The 17,469-nt window shown below is 58.2% G+C and overlaps 2 protein-coding genes across 2 annotated transcripts in view; both read right to left on the bottom strand.

Annotated features, from left to right (window-relative positions):
• Positions 1–600: 600 nt before the first annotated feature.
• On the bottom strand, positions 601–7,120 carry MYG1 (MYG1 exonuclease). The gene is made up of 7 exons (XM_071732831.1): positions 6,892–7,120; positions 6,011–6,123; positions 3,776–3,935; positions 2,812–2,961; positions 2,586–2,708; positions 1,706–1,887; positions 601–1,091 (listed from the first exon to the last, which is right to left on the bottom strand). The coding sequence occupies exons 1-7, from the start codon at positions 7,081–7,083 to the stop codon at positions 908–910; spliced, it is 1,104 nt and encodes a 367-aa protein (XP_071588932.1). The 5' UTR covers positions 7,084–7,120; the 3' UTR covers positions 601–907.
• A 1,075-nt stretch (positions 7,121–8,195) lies between these two features.
• Positions 8,196–17,469, bottom strand: part of VDR (vitamin D receptor) — a 31,674-nt gene continuing 22,400 nt past the window's right edge. The window contains exons 6-11 of the mRNA XM_071732830.1: positions 13,516–13,700; positions 12,695–12,818; positions 12,047–12,218; positions 11,064–11,215; positions 9,978–10,094; positions 8,196–9,167 (exon numbers count right to left, since the gene is read on the bottom strand). Of these exons, the coding sequence (XP_071588931.1) occupies positions 8,908–9,167; positions 9,978–10,094; positions 11,064–11,215; positions 12,047–12,218; positions 12,695–12,818; positions 13,516–13,700 (1,010 nt within the window). The 3' untranslated portion in view covers positions 8,196–8,907. The remainder of the gene's footprint in view (positions 9,168–9,977; positions 10,095–11,063; positions 11,216–12,046; positions 12,219–12,694; positions 12,819–13,515; positions 13,701–17,469) is intronic.

Here is a 17,469-nt window from a genome sequence, read left to right as displayed (position 1 = left end):
TGAACCCAAAGCTCTGTGGGTCCAGAAAAACACAAATGTGACCCATTTTTGGGGGGATACAGCTGGGTCAGAACCCCCCAGCCCAGAGGGGGATGGTGAAACCCTGGTATTATCTGCGGTTAATCCAGGGATTATGTGGGAATCATTGGGCTAAAGCTGGGGGGGGAGGACTGGGGTAAAACAAAGAGGATTTGGGTAAAAAGGAGGGGTCTGGGGAAAAGGAAAGGGGTTGGGGTTTAAATTGAGGATTTAGGGTAAAAAGGAGGGGATCTAGGATAAAAGGGAAAGGACCCGGGGTGAAACCAAAAGGATTTGGGGTTGGAAAATGAGAATTGGGAGTAAAAATGAGGGAATTTGGGGTAAATGCAACAAGATTTGGGGTCAAAACTGAGGAGATCTGAGGTAAAAAATGAGGATTTAAGGTAAAGACAGGAGTTAGGGTAAAACCAGGATGTGGGGGGGGCTGCTGGGACATCTCCCAGTAAGGGAGGGGTGATGCCTGCACCCCAACTCTGAGCCTCAACACACCGTGTCCCCTCTGCACCCCAAAGACACCTTGACCCATACCCCAAACCCCCAGTTCCTGAGCAGCAGACACACTGGGCACAGACTGGTTTATACTGGTGGTGGGAAGCCACCATAAAAATGAGGACAGTCCCCAGAGAAATGGGTCCAAAAAGTCTCTGGGCTTGGGCTGAGAGTTCAGACCAGTCCCCCACTGGCACTGGGACCAGTGGCACTCCTGGGGGGGGTGATTTTTGTCCCCCCAAACCCCCTCCAGGGGTGATTTTTGTCCCATTCCATGCGCTGTGTGGGAACGGGCTAAGCCTGAGCCCCCCACCCCCACAGGGGGTCCATGTTGGGGTGCATGGAAGGGGTTGAGGTGGGAGGGGGGGGGTTGGTGGCATCAGGTTTGTGTCCCCCCCTCTTGGTGCTGTGCCAGGGTCCTCCGTGCCATCTCCAGGGCCCCCTCCCGGGTGTGGTGTCCCCCGATGAAGCCGCTGGAATGGACGAAGATGCATCCAGGGAGCCCCAAAATTTGGGAGAGGGTCTCATCCCGCAGCCCCCGCCAGGGCTCAGGGAGAGGGAGGCTGGAGAAAAACAAAATAGGGAGGGGGAGAAGAAAAATAAAACTGAAAATGTTCCTGGAATTGAGGAATCTGCAGAAGGACCAAGGGATCAGCGCCTCCAATTCCTGTCCCTGGGTGACTCCTCCTTCCCAGTTGGAAGTTTTTCCTCATTTGAGGTGGAATTTCCCATGTTCTGCCTTAAACCTTCCCCCTCCCCTCCCCAAAATGTCCCATGGATCTCCCCCTCCCTGTCTTCCTGCCCTGGGGTTCTTCCTCCCCCCTCTCCCCTTGGCCTCCCTGAACTTCAGGAGCTCCATGGAATTGTCAGAGTGGGAAGGGGCCTCTGGAGCATCTTTGATCCACCCAGGAACACATCCAGGGGGGGTTGGAAGCCTCCAAAGGAGACTCCAGAACCACTCTGGGCAGCCTGGGCTCCCTCCCCCTCCCAGGCAGAAGTTCTTCCTTCTATTTCTGTGGAGCCCCCACAATCCCACCCCCACATCCTTAACAGAAATGTTTTAGAGGACGTGATCCCTGCAGGACCCCCCAGGGGACACTCCCCCAGCCTCATGTTGCCCTGATCACTGTTTTGGGATTTTTTCTGGGGGGGTAGGAGTGGTGGGGAGGGGTCTGACCGGCTCTGGAAGCTGTGAGGTCCCACGGGAACACTCTGCAGGCGCCACTGCCCACTGGGATCCGGGAAGAGAACCAAGAGGAGGGGCTGGGGGAGCTGCAGCTCCTGCTCCAGCTGCAGAAGATGCTCCTTCCAGGGACAGCCCCCCCCGGGAAGCTCCAGCACTGCCCCACTGGGGTCCACCTGGGGGGGGGAAACGACACAGGTTGGGACCCCGACAACTATTGCTGCCTCAGTTTCCCCTCGGTCAGATGGGTGCTGAGCTCTGGGGGTGGGGTCTGCAGGGAGGGATGGAGGAGGGGGGGTTGGAGGGTATTGGGGGGGGCAGGGGTGGGTGTGAGGATATGGGGGTGCAGGGGGGGGCACAGCTGTGTGTAGGGGTGGGGGGGGCAGAGCTGTGTTTAGGGGTGCAGCAGGGGGGTCACAGCTGTGTTTAGGGGTGCTGGATGAGGCACAGTTGTGTTTAGGGGTGCAGGATGAGGGGGTACAGCTGTGTTTAGGGATGCACAATGGGGGGCACAGCTGTGCTTAGGGGTGCAGAATGAGGCACAGCTGTGTTTAGGGGTGTGGGGGGGCACAGCTGTGTTTGGGGGTACAGGGGGGGCAGAGCAGTGTTTAGAGGTTCGGGGGGGGTTCAGCTGTGTTTAGGGGTTCAGGGGGGGCACAGATGTGTTTGGGGGTACAGGGGGGGGCAGAGCAGTGTTTAGAGGTTCGGGGGGGGTTCAGCTGTGTTCAGGGGTACAGGGGGGAGGCACAGCCATGCCTCATGCCCTGGGATGCAGGGAGACACCCTGGGCCATGCAGGGCAGTTCCTCCCTGGGGTTCTTCCCTCCCCCCCCTTCTTTTCCCCCCCAAATTTCCCCTCCCCCCACTCCCCATACCTCGAAGCGTCTCCTCAGAGCCTCCTCCACCACCTCCCTGGCCGGCAGCCATGCCCGGTGGTAAAATTCCACCCTCTCCATGAACTCCCTCCCCACCAGCTCCAGAGCCCGCTTGAAACCCCCCTGGGGACACAAGGGAGGGGAGGGTGAGGAAGGGGAAGGGGAAGGGTCCCACCCCATCCCCCCCCTCCCTTTCTCACCCTCACCCCCATCCCCCCCTCCCCACCTCAGGGTCCTGCTGGGGGTCATTCCAGCGGGGGTTGAGGTGGGAGACCCGGGTGCTGAGGGTGGTGCTGAGGGCGTAGCGGGGCTGCCCCTCCCCCTGAGCAATCCCATTGTCCACGGCATCGATCTCCTCCAGGAAGTTCTCGTAGAGCTGAGGGGGATTTGGGGAGGGGGAAAAGGGGGGGGGAAACACAGCCTGAGGGTCACGGAATGTGGGGCTGGAAGGGACCTCAAAGTTCTTGTAGAGCTGGGAGAGAATCTGGGGAGGGGGAAAAGGGCGGGACAGACCCTGACCTCAAAGAAGTTCTTGTAGAGTTGGGAGGGATTTGGGGAGGGGGAATAGGGGACACACAGACCCTGAGGGTCACAATGTGGGGCTGGAAGGGACCTCAAGGAAGTTCCCATAGAGCTGGGAGAGGGACACACACACAGCCACCCCCACCCAAGGGGTTGGAAGGGACCTCAGAGAAGTTCCCGTAGAGCTGGGGGAGAATTTGGAGAGGGGGAGAAGGGTGGCAGGACACACAGCCTGAGGGTCACAATGTGGGGCTGGAAGGGACCTGAAAAATCATCTGGTCCAACCCTAAGACCCAGAGAATGTGAGGGGTTGGAAGGGACCTCTGGAGGTCACCTTTGAGGTGATTCCTGAGGGCTCTGAGCACCCTGCTGTGGGTGAGGGGTCCCTGCTGAGTGCAGGGTTGGACTGGGTGACCTCAGGAGGTCCCTTCCAACCCAAATTCTTCTGGGATTCTTTCCCCTCTGGGCTGTCAATCCCTTCCCCTCAGTTTGGTGTCACCTTTATCAAGGTGCTCACATGCAGTCTGGAGCCCAACTCCACACCAGTAACTGCAACACACTGGTCCAGTGCTCCCCCAGCAAAGGAGGAGCCCCAGGGAGAGCAGTGAGGCAGCGGTGAGGGGTGGAGACCCCCCCCAAAACCACCCCAGCCCCCCCCTTCCCCGTACCTTATCGTAGAGCATCGTCACCACGGGGCCATCCTCTGGCTCCCCCAGGAGCTCTGCCAGGATTTGGGAGCCAAAATGGCAATACACTAGCCCAGCACTGCTCAGCTTGGTGGTCCAGGGCTTGTCCGGCCGGAGGGTGTGCATGGAGTGTGTGAAAGACCTGGGGGGGGGGGAGCAGAGGATCAGAGAACCTCAAAATGTTCAGGGTTGGGAGGGAACTTTAGAGCTCCCTCATCCCAAACCCCCTGTCCCAGCAGGATCCCCCAGGAACACATCCAGGGGGGGTTGGAAGCCTCCAGAGAAGGAGACTAAAAAGGAGATTTCCCAGAGTGAGGTAGAACCAGGTTTCCACCTTGGGGCTGCAGAAGGTTCCCCAAGAAGCACTTGGAAGGTGGTGTAACCAGAACTGCACTGAGCCAGAGGGCAGCTGCAGGAAACCAGATCCTAAAAACTCCTAAAGATCCTAAAAACTCTCTTCAGTAGAATTACTGTAAGAGATCTTCATCCCTCACCTCACTTCTCCTCTCCTCTTTCTCCCTTCAACTGAACTTCTGCCTCTCCCAGGAAGCAGCCAAACTTCTCCCTCTCTCTCCTTGACCAATTTCTAAACTGAGCAGTGAGGATCCAAGGTGTTATTAAAAAGATTGAAGCTCAATTATTCCTCCACACCCTGGAGAGCTTCAAGCTACCTCATCCCACAGAATCCCAGAATGTCAGAGGTTGGAAGGGCCCTTTAGAGCTCTGGGACCCCCCTGCCCCAGCAGGATCCCCCAGGAACACATCCAGAGGTGTCCCTGCCCATGGCATGGGTGCTGTTTAAGGTCCCTTAAGGAGCTGCAGGAAACCAGATCCTAAAAAGTCCTAAAGATCCTAAAAACTCTCTCCAGTAGAATGACTGTAAGAGATCTTCTTTTGCTCCCCAAAATGTCCCCGTGAGCTGCAGGACACCATTTTTGTTGGAAGCAGCGTTTCCATTCCCATCTCTCTTGCTCTGGGCTTCCATTTCCATTCCCAACCTTTCCCAAACTGCTCCCACTGGTGTTGCCAGAGGGCAAGGGGTGCCCAGGAGCACCCACGGCTGCCCCCACCCCCCAAGGGGGGACCAAGAGGGGGAGCAGGAACCTGCAGCACCAGAGCTGTCACCCATGGGACCCCCAAACCACAGTGATGGGAGGGGAGGAGAAAACCCTCAGCAGAATCCTGGAATCCCAGAAAGTTGAGGCTTGGGAGGGAACTTTAGAGCTCCCTCATCCCAAACCCCCTGTCCCAGCAGGATCCCCCAGGAACACATCCAGGGGGGTTGGAAGCCTCCAGAGAAGGAGACTCTAGAACCTCTCTGGGTAGGCTGGCCCAGGGCTCCCTCCCCCTCCCAGGCAGAAGTTTCTCTTCCTCTGCAGGTGGAACTTCCCATCTTCCAGCTCCAACCCATCCTTCCTTGGCCTGGGCACCCCTGAACAGAGATTGGCCCCTTCCTCTTGCCCCCCAGCCCTCAACTCTTGAGGGACATTCAGCAGATCCCCTCTCAGCCCCAGGGCTCTCACTCTTTCTCCCCAGCAGAGATGTCCAAGGCCCTTCAGCACCCTCCCAGCTCTCCAGGGGACTCTCTCCAGTACATCCCAGTCTCTCTGCAACTAGGGAGCCCCAAACTGGAGCCAGGATTCCAGGGGTGGTCTCCCCACGGCAGAGCAGAACCTCCGTGGATCTGCTGGACTTTTCCTGATGCCCCCCAGGATCCCATTGCCCCCCCAAGACCCATTCCTGACCCCTGGGGAATTCCCTGACCCACCCCCCCCAGCACTCCCAGGGCTTTTTCCATGGAGCTGCTTCCCAGCAGGGACCTCCCTGGGGGTTGGGTTCTTCCTGAGGAGCAGCAGTGAGGTCCCCCTGCTCCACACAATGTCCGCAAGCTCTGCCCGTGGGGGGGGACACACACACACAGACCCCCAGTGGCCTCTGGGGGGGCTCTGGGTGCAGCTCTCACCTCTCCAGGATTCCAGGATCCAGGCATCCCACTGCCTCAGGGATCAGCTCCCATCAGGACCCCCAGATCCTTCTCCTCCATCCCAACCTCTCTTGGGGGCCCTCGGGGTTCTTCCCCCCCAGGTGTAGGACCCTCAATTGTTCCTCCGAGTTTCATCCCTGCCCAGGATTTCCTGGAATCAGCCCTCAGGGCTCCCTCCCCACCTCATTTTTGGGGGTGAGGGGTGTTGGGTGGGGGTTGGGGAAGGGTCTCACCTCTGGTGATGGTCGTAGCGGTGCTGCTCGGGGTCGTATTCCCCCCCCACATCCACCACCACCTCACACTGGGACAGGAGCTCAGGGTCCCGGGTACGCAGCACCTCGGCCTCCTGGGGAGGGTGGGGTGAGGCTGGGGGGCTCAGGGGACCCCCGAGAGCTGCCCCCGGGGTGACCAGGGACCCCCAAAGAGGGACTGAAAAGGGCAACCTAAGGGTGACACCTGGGAGGGACCAGGGACCCCCAAAGTGGTCCAGGATGGGCTTGGGGATCTAAGGGTGGCCCTTGGGTGGGATCAGGGAACCCCCCCCAAATGGGTTTGGGGAACTAAGAGGGGGATCAAGGATGGCCAAGAGGGGCTGGGGACCTAAAGGTGACACCTGGGAGGGGCCAGGGCCCCCCAGAGTGGGTTGGGGACACAGGGGTTGGTTCTAGGACACTGATGGGGTGGCAGAGATGCCCGGGAGACCCCAAGCAGGCACTGGGGACCTAAAGGTGGCCCCTGGGGTGGCCCAGGTCCCCCCAGCTGGGTCTGGAGACCTGAAGAGTGGCTCCTAAGTGACACTCGGGACACTGAAAAGGGGACAGGGATGCCCATGAGCACTTGGTGACCCGAAGGGTGACCTCTGGTGTGACTGGAGACACCAAGCAGGGACTGAGGACCTGAGGATGACCCTTGGGGGGAGTCCAGGACCTTAAAGGTAGCGCCCACGTCCACCCTACAAGAGCCGCTCCCCAGGGAAGGGGGAACCCGAAGGAGGTTTGGGGATCTACAGGAGGGACCCGGGACTCGAGAAAGGGCCGCGACACTTCACGATGTCCCCGTCCCGTCGCGGGGTTGTCCCCGCTCTCACCACAGGGTTCCCCGGGGGGGGCCGTACCCGGTAGCGGGGCAGGAGCCGCAGCAGGTAGCAGGCCAACACCTCGTCGCAGTGGAAAGTGCCGTCATGGGTGCCGATGAGCGGGCGGGAGGGCTCGGACCGCGGCGGCTTTGGCCCAAACCCGCTCCCGGTCCCTGCCCCGCTCCCGGTTCCGCTGAGCGCTGCGGCCATGAAGCGAGCGGCGCGAAACATCCGGGGACTCCGCACACGCCTTTCCCACCTCCCTGCCCGCCCCCGCCCGGTTGCTATAGTTACGCCCCACCCCCTCCCCGGGCCCCGCCCACTCTTTGCCCCCCAGGACGCACGCGCCTCGACACCCACTCCCCTCACCGCGCATGCGCAGAATAATGGGAGGGGGGAGTGGGCAGAGCCGAGAGGGAGGGAGCGCCCCCTAGCGGCGGAGCTGGGACACAGGGGAGGGGACAAGGATAGGGGGACAAAGGGACACAGGGACAGAGGGACAGGGACAGAGAGACAGAGGGATAGAGGGACAGGGATAGGGGGACACAGGGACACAGGGACAGAGGGACAGGGACAGAGAGACAGAGGGATAGAGGGACAGGGATAGGGGGACAAAGGGACACAGGGACAGAGGGACAGGGACAGAGAGACAGAGGGATAGAGGGACAGGGATAGGGGGACAAAGGGACACAGGGACAGAGGGACAGGGACAGAGAGACAGAGGGATAGAGGGACAGGGATAGGGGGACACAGGGACAGAGAGAGGGACAGGGACAGAGGGATAGAGGGACAGGGGGACAGAGAGAGGGACAGAGGGACAGAGACACAGGGACAGAGAGACAGGGAGAGGGGTACAGAGGGGCAGGGACACAGGGACACAGGGACACGGCGACAGAGATGGGGACATGTGAGGACATGGGGGGAATGGCAGGTGGACAGAGGGAAGGACACACACGAGGACACAGGACAGACAGACACAGGGGTGGGCAGGGGGACACCCCCAGCAGTCCCCCCAGGACAGACATCCCAGATGGGGACATCCAGGGACAGCTTGGTCCATACGGCCACCACCCCCCTGCCAGCCCCAGGGGGACAGACAGGGGACAGACAGGGACAGATGGACAGACAGGGGGACAGCTGGACACACAGGGGACAGACAGGGGACAGACAGGGGACAGATGGACAGAACAGGGGGACAGACAAACAGGGGGACAGAAGGACACCCAGGGGACAGGCAGGGGGACAGAAGGACACCCAGGGGACAGCCAGGGGGACAGATGGACACACACAGGGGACAGCCAGGAAACAGCCAGGCTTGGGGACAGACAGATGCTCAGCCCCCAGAAGGCCCAACCCCGGTTTATTTCCAGGCAGCAGCCCCCTTCCCCCAGGAGCCCGGGGGTCCCCTCCTGACCCCCCCCAATGCCAGCACTGGGGGGACCCCATGTCCCCTCCTGTCCCCAACCACCCTCCAGGGGGGTGGCTCCTGGGGGGGGGGTCACCCCATCCGCTGGGGTCCTGCCCCAGCTGAGGAAGCCCCCCCCAAGCTCCCCCCTGGGGACCTGAGGACAAATCCCCAACCTCCTCCCAGTCTGGTGGTGGCTCCTGGGACTGGTGGAACTGGTTGAACTGGTGACACATTCTGGGGGGTGGGGGAGGGAGGGGTATGGACCCCACCATGTTTCCCAGCAGGGCTGTGGGACATCCACTGGCGTCCCCAGTTTGGAACTGGGGGGACACACGTTGGGGGCTCCACAAAGGGAGCAAAAGCCTCAGGAATGTGTCCCCCCACACCCCCCTGTGAGGAAATCACCTCTGGGCTTCTTCTTCCAACCATTCCCAGAGTCCAAAAAAAATGGGATTTGAGCTCCAGAAAAGGCCAAACGCGGTGGCAGAGGGTAAGGAAGTGACAAAAACTGAGGAGAAACCAAGGAATTTTGGGTCTGAGCGGAGGCGAAACTGGAGCAGCGTGGGACCCTCTGCATCCAAAACTTCCCAAGCAGGCCTGGCTCGGAGGGTGATTTTTTTGGGAAGAGGGAGGTGAGGAGTTGGGAATCAGGAGATTTCATTGCCAAAAACCTCGAGGACCAGAGGTGTGAGGTGCATGGAATGCTGGGGCTGCAGGGAGAGGCAGCGGTACTGCCGGGAATGCTCCTCATTGAGGCTCCGCAGGTCGGCCAACTTCTGGATCATCTTGGGATAAAGGAGACGGCTCCCAGGAAGGGGGTGTCGGACCTGGATGTAGGTCTGGAGGATCTCCGAGAGGTGATCCTGAAGGGATTCCACCGAGGAAGTGTCCTGGACTCCAGGGCGATCTGAGGAATGGGAGGAATTTTTAGGATGGGGCGAAGTGAGGTGAGGAAAGTTTGGGATAAGGGGGAAGTTGGGTGTGAGGGGTGATCCAGGGGTTGGAGTAGGGGGTGGAATATTCCCTAAGTCAGGGATGAAGGGAGCGTGGAGCTGCCTGGGAGTAGGAATGGTCTGGAGAGGGTCTGGAGAGGTTGGATCCATGGGATGAGAGTCTGGATGGGTTGGATCCATGGGATGAGGGATCTGGAAAGATTGGATCCATGGCGTGAGAGTCTGGATGGGTTGGATCCATGGGGTGAGTGATCTGGACATGTTGGATCCATGGGGTGAGTGATCTGGACAAGTTGGATCCATGGGATGAGGGTCTGGAGAGGTTGGAACCATGGGATGAGGCCAATACTCTGAGGTCCAAGCAGGCCAAGTGCCAGGTCCTGCTCCTGGGTGACACCAACCCCAGGCAAAGCTCCAAGACTGGGACAGAGCAGCTGGAGAGGACATGGAGGGGCTGGAGAGTGTCCAGAGATGGGGAAGGGGCTGGAGAAGATGGAGAGGGGCTGGAAAATATGGAGAGGGGCTGGAGGACATGGAGAAGGGGATGGAGAACATGGAGAGGGGATGGAGAACATGGAGAAGGTGATGGAGAACATGGAGAAGGTGATGGAGAAGTTGTGAGGAGCCCCTGAGGGCCCTGGGGGTGTTGCTCCTGGAGCAGAGGAGGCTGAGGGGAGACCTTCTGGCTCTGCCATCCCCTGAGAGGAGGTTGGGGGGGGAGGAGCCAGGGGGGGGTCGGGCTCTGCTCCCAAGAAATGTCCTACCTGGGGACAAGATGCAGATGGCCATGAGGAGCACGTGCTCTTCATCGTGGAGGTTCAGCTTCTTCAGTCCAACCTGGAATTTCACCAGTGGTTCCAGGAGGTCCATGCTGTGGCCAGCTGGGAAGGAAAAAGGAGCTTGAGCAGAGCAGGATCTCCCACAGCTTCCCTTGGGACCTCACTCTGCCCTTTCACCCAGGATCTGGGTGTTCCCCCCCAGTACTCTGTGGCTCTTCTAAAAGATTGAAGGTCCAGAAATGTCATCTGAATGTCAGCCTGGAGAGGAGAAGGCTCCAGGGAGACCTTGGAGCACATTCCAGCACCTGAAGTGCCTTCAGATGCCTCCAGGAGGCACCTCCAGTTTGGTTGCTGAAGGTTGGGATGGGGTTTGGAGCTCCCTGGGCTGGGGGGAGGTGTCCCTGCCCATGGCTTGGGATCAGGGAATGGTTTGGGTTGGAAGGAACCATCTGAGTGGCCCAGGAGATGATTTTTGGGGTGGCTGCCCCATTCCTGGAGGTGCTGAAGGTTGGGATGGGGTTTGGAGCTCCCTGGGCTGTGGGGAAGGGTCCCCATGGCAGGGGGAGTGGCACTGAATGATTTGGTCACTCCATGGTGGCCTCCATCACCCCCTGAGGGAATGGTTTGGGATCAGTGAATGGTTTGGGTTGTAAGGAACTATCTGAGTGGTCCAGGAGATGATTTTTGGGGTGGCTGCCCCATCCCTGGAGGTGCTGAAGGTTGGGATGGACTCCTTTGGGCTGGGGGGAGGTGTCCCCATGGCAGAAGGTGGAATTAGATGAATTTAAGGCTCATCCAACCCAAGCCAAAGCATCCCATGGCTCCATGAAATCCCAAAGGGAGAGAAGTTGAGGCCAGGACTCTCTCCCTCCTGCCTGGAGAAGTCCTGCTCCTTCCCAACCCTCCAGACAGCTCAGGGTGAGCAGAACCACTTCTGCACTGCATGACAGTGCAGAAGGTCTGGAGACAGCTCCAAGCCCCAGCTTTCCCTTCAGGAGTCAAGGGGTGGGATGCTCCCTCCTGACTTGGTTGGGTGGGGGTTCCTTGGCACCCAGCCCCGGGCAGTCTCACCCTGGGTGACATCGCTGATGCGGTACTTGAAGTCACTGCTGCCACAGGTCCAGCTCATGTCATCCAGGGTGAAGGACTGGTTGGAGCGTAGCATGATCACCTCGATGGCACTGGACTTGAGCAGAGCAATCTGGTCCTCTGCTGTCAGGTCCCTGGGTGAGAAAAAAAAAAAAGAAGATGACCCAGGACCTCATCCAAGCAGCCAAGGACCCGGCCGGTGCTCCCCGGGGTCCCCGGTGCCTTTGCTGGGGACACCCCAGCTCCTCCCTGCCCCTGGGTGCTCTGTCAGGAAGCAGAGGGTGTTTCTGGAGGGACTGGCACCACCCAGCAGCCTGGAGTTCAGGAGGAGCTGAGGTCCTTCAGCCACCAGGATGGGACCTCGAGTGGTTTTCTTAGGAGCTGAAGCTTTGTGGTGATGGGGGATGAGTGAATCGGAGTGAAAAAGGAGAGGGGGGACCCCAGAAAATGAGATGGAGATGGAGATAGATGGAGATGGAGATGGAGATGGAGATGGAGATGGAGATGGAGATGGAGATGGAGATGGAGATGGAGATGAAGGGGACACCCCAGAAGGGGAGAGAAGGAACCCCAGAAGGGGAGAAAAGGAACCCCAGAAGAGGAGAGTGAACACCCCAGAGGTGACAGCCCAAAGGAGGAGGAAACCCGTAAGTGCAGAGGGGACACCCCAAAAGAGGAAAAAACCCCTAAGAGCAGAGGAGACATCCCAGAGAAGGAGGAACCCCATAAGAGCAGAGGAGACACCCCAAAGGAGGAAAAACCCCCTAAGAGCAGAGAAGACACCCCAGAGAAGGAGGGGGGGACAGAAAACATGAAAAGAGGAACAGAGCTGGGAAGGGAACAGAGCCTGAGGGGGAGCTGGGAAGAGGGCAGAGAGCCAAATGATCTGACTGTGAAAGGTGGCACCACGATTCCCAAGAGTGGAAAACCACCATGGATCCAGGAGCAGGATCCAGGAGTCTCACCTGAATCCTGGGATCATTTTGGCAAAGCCAATCACCTTCTGGATGCTGTAGCTGACCAGGTCAGCCAAGTGTGGGAGCATGGAGAGGTGGGAGAAGTCAATGTTCATGGAGGAGCTCTCCTCATTCTCCTCGGAGAGGACCAGGTTGGAAAACATTGGAGGCTCAACAGGCTCTGGAGAGAAGGAGAGGGTCAGAGGGACATCCTAGGGGAGCAGAGCAATGCAGGAATTGCAGCAGGAATGGCATCCATCCTGCCAAGAGGACCTCCCATTGTCTTTGGGCAGAAGGACATGAGGAATGGGGTTGGGACAAAGTCTTGGCACCAGGACCTTCAAGTCCTCTTGGGGTCAAATCCAAGCCCAGTCTGAGCAGCAGCCCAGCCCTGACCTTCATGGAATTGTAGAATGTTTGGAGTTGGAAAGGACCTTAAGGATCATGCCCTTCTTGGAGGGCTCAGACAAGACACCCAGAGGTCCAGCAGGCCATGACCCCACCCAGCCCTTCATGTTTTTGGCTTGCAAATCACCTTTTCAAGCCCACTAGGAGGGTCTTCCAGATAACGCATATTCCCAGAGCAGGGAAACTCCCCCAGGGTGGCCAAACCTGGGCAAAACTTCTGAGCCTCCCGTGGGGAGGGGAGGGTAGTACCTGAGACTGTGCTGAAGGCATCAGAGCCAAAGAGGTCACTGGAGTCCTCGGAGGAGAGGTCCTGGGTGAGAATGGAGGAGGCTCTCCCTGTCCCCCTGCTCCTGGAGCTGCTTCTCACAGGGGGCTGGAAGAGAGAGGGGAATGTGAGGAATGGGGTTGAGAGGGCAATCCCAGGGCAGGTGTCTCCTCCCGCCAGCAGCTCGGAGGTTTTAGCTGGGGGGGTTTAATTCTTCTCCAGGGAGAGGTGGAGGGAGGGAACAGATCCATGGAGTCCAGAGGAGGCCCTGGAGCTGCTGGGAGGGATGAGCAGCTCTGGAGCCAGGGGGAGAGAGTTGGGGGGGTTCAGTCTGGAGAGGAGAAGGCTCCAGGGAGACCTTGGAGCACCTTCCAGCACCTCAAGTGCCCTCAGATACCTCCAGGAACGTTGGGGATGGATTTGGGATGACGCCCTGGAGGGATGGGAGGAGGGGGAATGGCTTGAAAGTGTCCAAGGGGAGACTGAGGTTGGAGATGAGGGGAAAAATTCTTCCCTGGGAGGGGGGGGAGCCCCTGGGTGTCCCCAGAAGCTGTGGCTGCCCCATCCCTGGAGGTGCTGAAGGTTGGGATGGGGTTTGGAGCCCCCTGGGCTGGGGGGAGGTGTCCCTGCCCATGGCACTGAGGGGGGTTTAAGGTCCCTCCATTCCATCCCATCCCATCCCATCCCATCCCATCCCATCCCATCCCATCCCATCCCATCCCATCCCATCCCATTGTTCTGTGACGCTAGGGACCAGGTTTGGTCCCAGGGGTGGGAATGGGGGACAAAGCAGCCTCAGATGTACCCGGAATTTGGTGAAGTCAGAGTAGGTGGGGTCGTAGGTTTTGCGATGAGCCTGGAGAAGGATCTCAATGACCTTCTGCTGCTCCTCAGAGAGCTTGGGCTTCAGGCTCTCCTTGAGTGCCTCCTCCTCCTTACGTTTCAGGATCATCTCCCGCTTCCTCTGCACCTCCTCGTCGGTCAGGATGACTGCAGGGACAGGGAAGAGGTCAGGGACAGGGACCTGAAGCACCCACCAGAGTCCTTCTCACCTTTTCCATCAATGATTAAACCTCAACCCACCCCATCCTCCTCCTCCTGTCCCCACTGCCAGGTCACAACTTGGTGCTCCAACACCACTGGGGTTTATTTGGTGGCTTCAGGTAAGGCCTGAGGTCACCTCAGCACTGCCACAGGGTCCTTCTGGGCTTTCTTGGAAAGCAATCTGCATCCTGCCACCAGGTTCATCTCCCTCCAGCACCAACAATGTCACAGCCTGGGGACCCAGCAGGGCTGCTGCCACCTCAGGAGTGGCTTTGAAGCTGAAGGGAGACAAAAAATCTACACCTGCTCCAAGGACTGGGTAATTTTTGGCTGGAGAAGAACAAGGGGAAACCTGCTCAACACTCCTAAGCCCTTCAGGGGAGGTCAGGGGAAGGGGACAGACACCCAGGGGTGCCCAGGACAAGGGCTGACCACGGGAAGGTCCCTCTCAGCCTGAGGAGGAATTTGGTGGCTCTGAGGGTGCCCAGAGAGGTGGTGGGGACATCTCTGGGGACATCTGTGACACAGGGATTGGGGACACAGGGATGGGGATTTTGGGGATATGGGGATGATGGACCCCAAGCCAGGAGTCTCTGGGGACATCCCCAACCCATCTGGAGACCCCATCCTGTGCCACAGGGACATCTCTCCCAGTCTGGAGAAGAAAAGACCAAAGGGGGGGGGAAATCTTCTCAGTGCTCCTAAACCCTTCAGGGGGGGTCAGGGGAAGGGGACAGACACCCAGGGGTGCCCAGGACAAGAGGTGAGGGGCACAAACCTGACCTTGGGAAGGTCCCTCTCAGCCTGAGGAGGAATTTGGTGGCTCTGAGGGTGCCCAGAGAGATGGTGGAGTCTCTGGGGACATCCCAAGCCCAGCTGGACCCCATCCTGTGCCCCCTGATGATCTCCAGAGGTTCCCTTCCCTGGCACTCTGGGATTCTAGGATTTATGGAGTTTGCTGGGTGAGAAACTTTGGTGGTGGATCTGAATGCAAGAGGCAGAGTTTCCCCCATTTTAGTAGGGTTTGGGAGCACCCACAGGCAATTTGGGATCAAAACTCCCTTTTTTCAAAAGTCCTTAAAGACCTCAAGAGCCTCACGGGGTTGAAAGAGAAGAAAAATCAGAAAAAAACCACAAGGACCTCTTGAGGCATTGACCCCACAACCCAGTCCCATCTCCCCTTGGGTTACCACTCCTCCTAAAACCAGCCCAGCTCATTCTTGAAAACTCAAGATGTTTTCAGCCCTTTAACCACTCATTAACCACCACGACTCCAGCCCCAAGCCCCTTATCTGATGGCAGGAGGCCTCGGGTTGGGAGTGGAGATGGAATTTGGGCTGAGAAGGTTGGAAAGGGCAGCAGGGCTGGAGGGAAGGAGGTGTTTGCAGTCCCTGCTCAGCCCCTGGCGATTTTCCCGAGATGTTTTTCAACCTTGAAGAACTCTGGAGGAGACTCAGAGCTCTTTCACAAATTCCACCTTTTGGGGACAATGTTTTGGGGCTTTTCTTGGGGGTGGCTTTGCAGTGTCACCCCTGGAGATGCCACCACCGCCCTGGACCCCCCTGTCCCAACCATACCCAGGGCCCTTCCCTTCTCCCCCACTTTCTGCTCCACCCTGGAGGTTTTTTTGGGGTTTTTTTTTTCCTCCTCCTTCCTGGGGACTTTTAGTGCTCAGCTCACAGATCGAGTCTGATAGGGAAGATGCTGAGCTCCTGGCTCCAACCAGATCCCCCACAACCTTTATTTTTCCCTTGGATAAAAAGAGAAGAGATCCATGAGAAGCTTCTCCTGAGGAAGTTCCAGCCCCGGGGAGGGATTGGGCTGCGAACTCTTTCCTCCAGGTGTCCAAGGAGGGAGAAACCATCCCAGGACAGGCTGGGGACCTTCCCAAGGAGATTCACTGATTCACAAGCCCCAAAACCCCTACACAGCAGCAAAGAATAGGAAGGAGAAGGAGAAGGAAAAAGAGAAAAAGAAAAAGGAAAAAAAGGAAAAAAGGAGAGAGGAAAAAAGGAGAGAGGAAAAAAGGAGAGAGGAAAAAAGGAGAGAGGAGAGAGGAGAGAGGAGAGAGGAGAGAGGAGAGAGGAGAGAGGAGAGAGGAGAGAGGAGAGAGGAGAGAGGAGAGAGGAGAGAGGAGAGAGGAGAGAGGAGAGAGGAGAGAGGAGAGAGGAGAGAGGAGAGAGGAGAGAGGAGAGAGGAGAGAGGAGAGAGGAGAGAGGAGAAGGATGAGGACTTGGATGAGGACTTGGATGAGGACTTGGATGAGGACTTGGATGAGGACTTGGATGAGGACTTGGATGAGGACTTGGATGAGGACTTGGATGAGGACTTGGATGAGGACTTGGATGAGGACTTGGATGAGGACTTGGATGAGGACTTGGATGAGGACTTGGATGAGGACGAGGATGAGGACGAGGATGAGGACGAGGATGAGGACGAGGATGAGGACGAGGATGAGGACAAGGATGAGGACGAGGATGAGGACGAGGATGAGGACGAGGATGAGGACGAGAAGGAAAAGGACCCAAAACCACCAAAAACCACCAAAACCACCCAGGCCACCCAAAGATGGGGATGGAGAAGGATCTGAATGCACCAGCCCCCAGTGCCATGGAATCAGAGAACCCCAAGATGGCTGAGACTGGCAGGGAGCTCAGAGCTCATCCCCTCCAACCCCCCATGGCCAGGGACACCTCTAATCCATCCATCCATCCCTCCATCCCTCCATCCTTCAGCTCCAAACCATTTCCCCTGCTCCTGACACTCAGGAAAATTCCCTCTTCAGCCTTCAGGGATTGCTCTGAGCTCCCCCCGGAGCCTTCTCCATGACCTCACCAGACCCCTTCACCTTTCAAGGATTTTTTGGCTTTCTCAGCTCCCTCAGCTTCTCCCAGGGGAGCTGCTCCAGCCCCTGGATCATCCCTGTGGCCTCCTCTGGATTCATCCCAACAGCTCCGTGTCCTTCTCCTGCTGGGGACCCCAGAGCTGGAGTTTGGGGTCTCACAAGTGCAGAGGAGAGGGGGAGAAGCCCCTCTCTTGATCTGCTGGCCATGCTCCTCTTGGGGCAGCCCAGGACAGGGTTGCCTTATGTTGAGCTTCTCATCAATTCATCCCAAAGTCTTTCTTTCCTTCAGGAGTGGGAAAATAGAAAATATTATCCAGGGAAATGGTCGAGTTCTCATCCCTGGAGATGTTCAGGGTGAGGCTGGAGGAGGCTCTGAGCACCCTGGGATAGGTGAGGAGGTTCCAGGGGGTGCCTGGGTGACCTTTGCAGGTCCCTTCCAACCCAAATTATTCTGTGATTTTTTTTTGGATGATGGACCAGGAAGGGTTTGGAGATTTCATCCCAGATCCAAACTCTCTCCTCCTTCCTCTTCATCCCCATCCCACTCCCTCCTTTCTCCTCCAAACTCAGATCCCAGCAGCAGCAGAGGTCACCCTGGCTCAGCTTTGCCCGCAGGACCTTCCCCAACACCTTGGCCAAGACACAACCCCCCCTCCAGACCTCCAAGAGCTTTGATTTGACCTAAAAATAGCAACCCACCTCCTTGCCCTTCCTGTCCCCAGCAGCAAAGTCCAAGGAAAAGCTATTTTTAGCCTCCTTGGGAGGGGGGTGGTTAAGCCAGGAGCACTTCGCTAACGAGGTGGCTTATAAATTAACTGCTGTGGAGGCACAGGAGTCCTCCTGGGGACCTGCCCAGGGTGCAAACCCTCA

The sequence above is a fragment of the Heliangelus exortis genome, unplaced genomic scaffold, assembly GCF_036169615.1.
Source record: "Heliangelus exortis unplaced genomic scaffold, bHelExo1.hap1 Scaffold_90, whole genome shotgun sequence".
Taxonomy (NCBI): Eukaryota; Metazoa; Chordata; class Aves; order Apodiformes; family Trochilidae; genus Heliangelus; species Heliangelus exortis.
The sequence above is the reverse complement of the archived record's forward strand: the minus strand, read 5'-3'. Positions and strand labels throughout refer to the sequence as shown.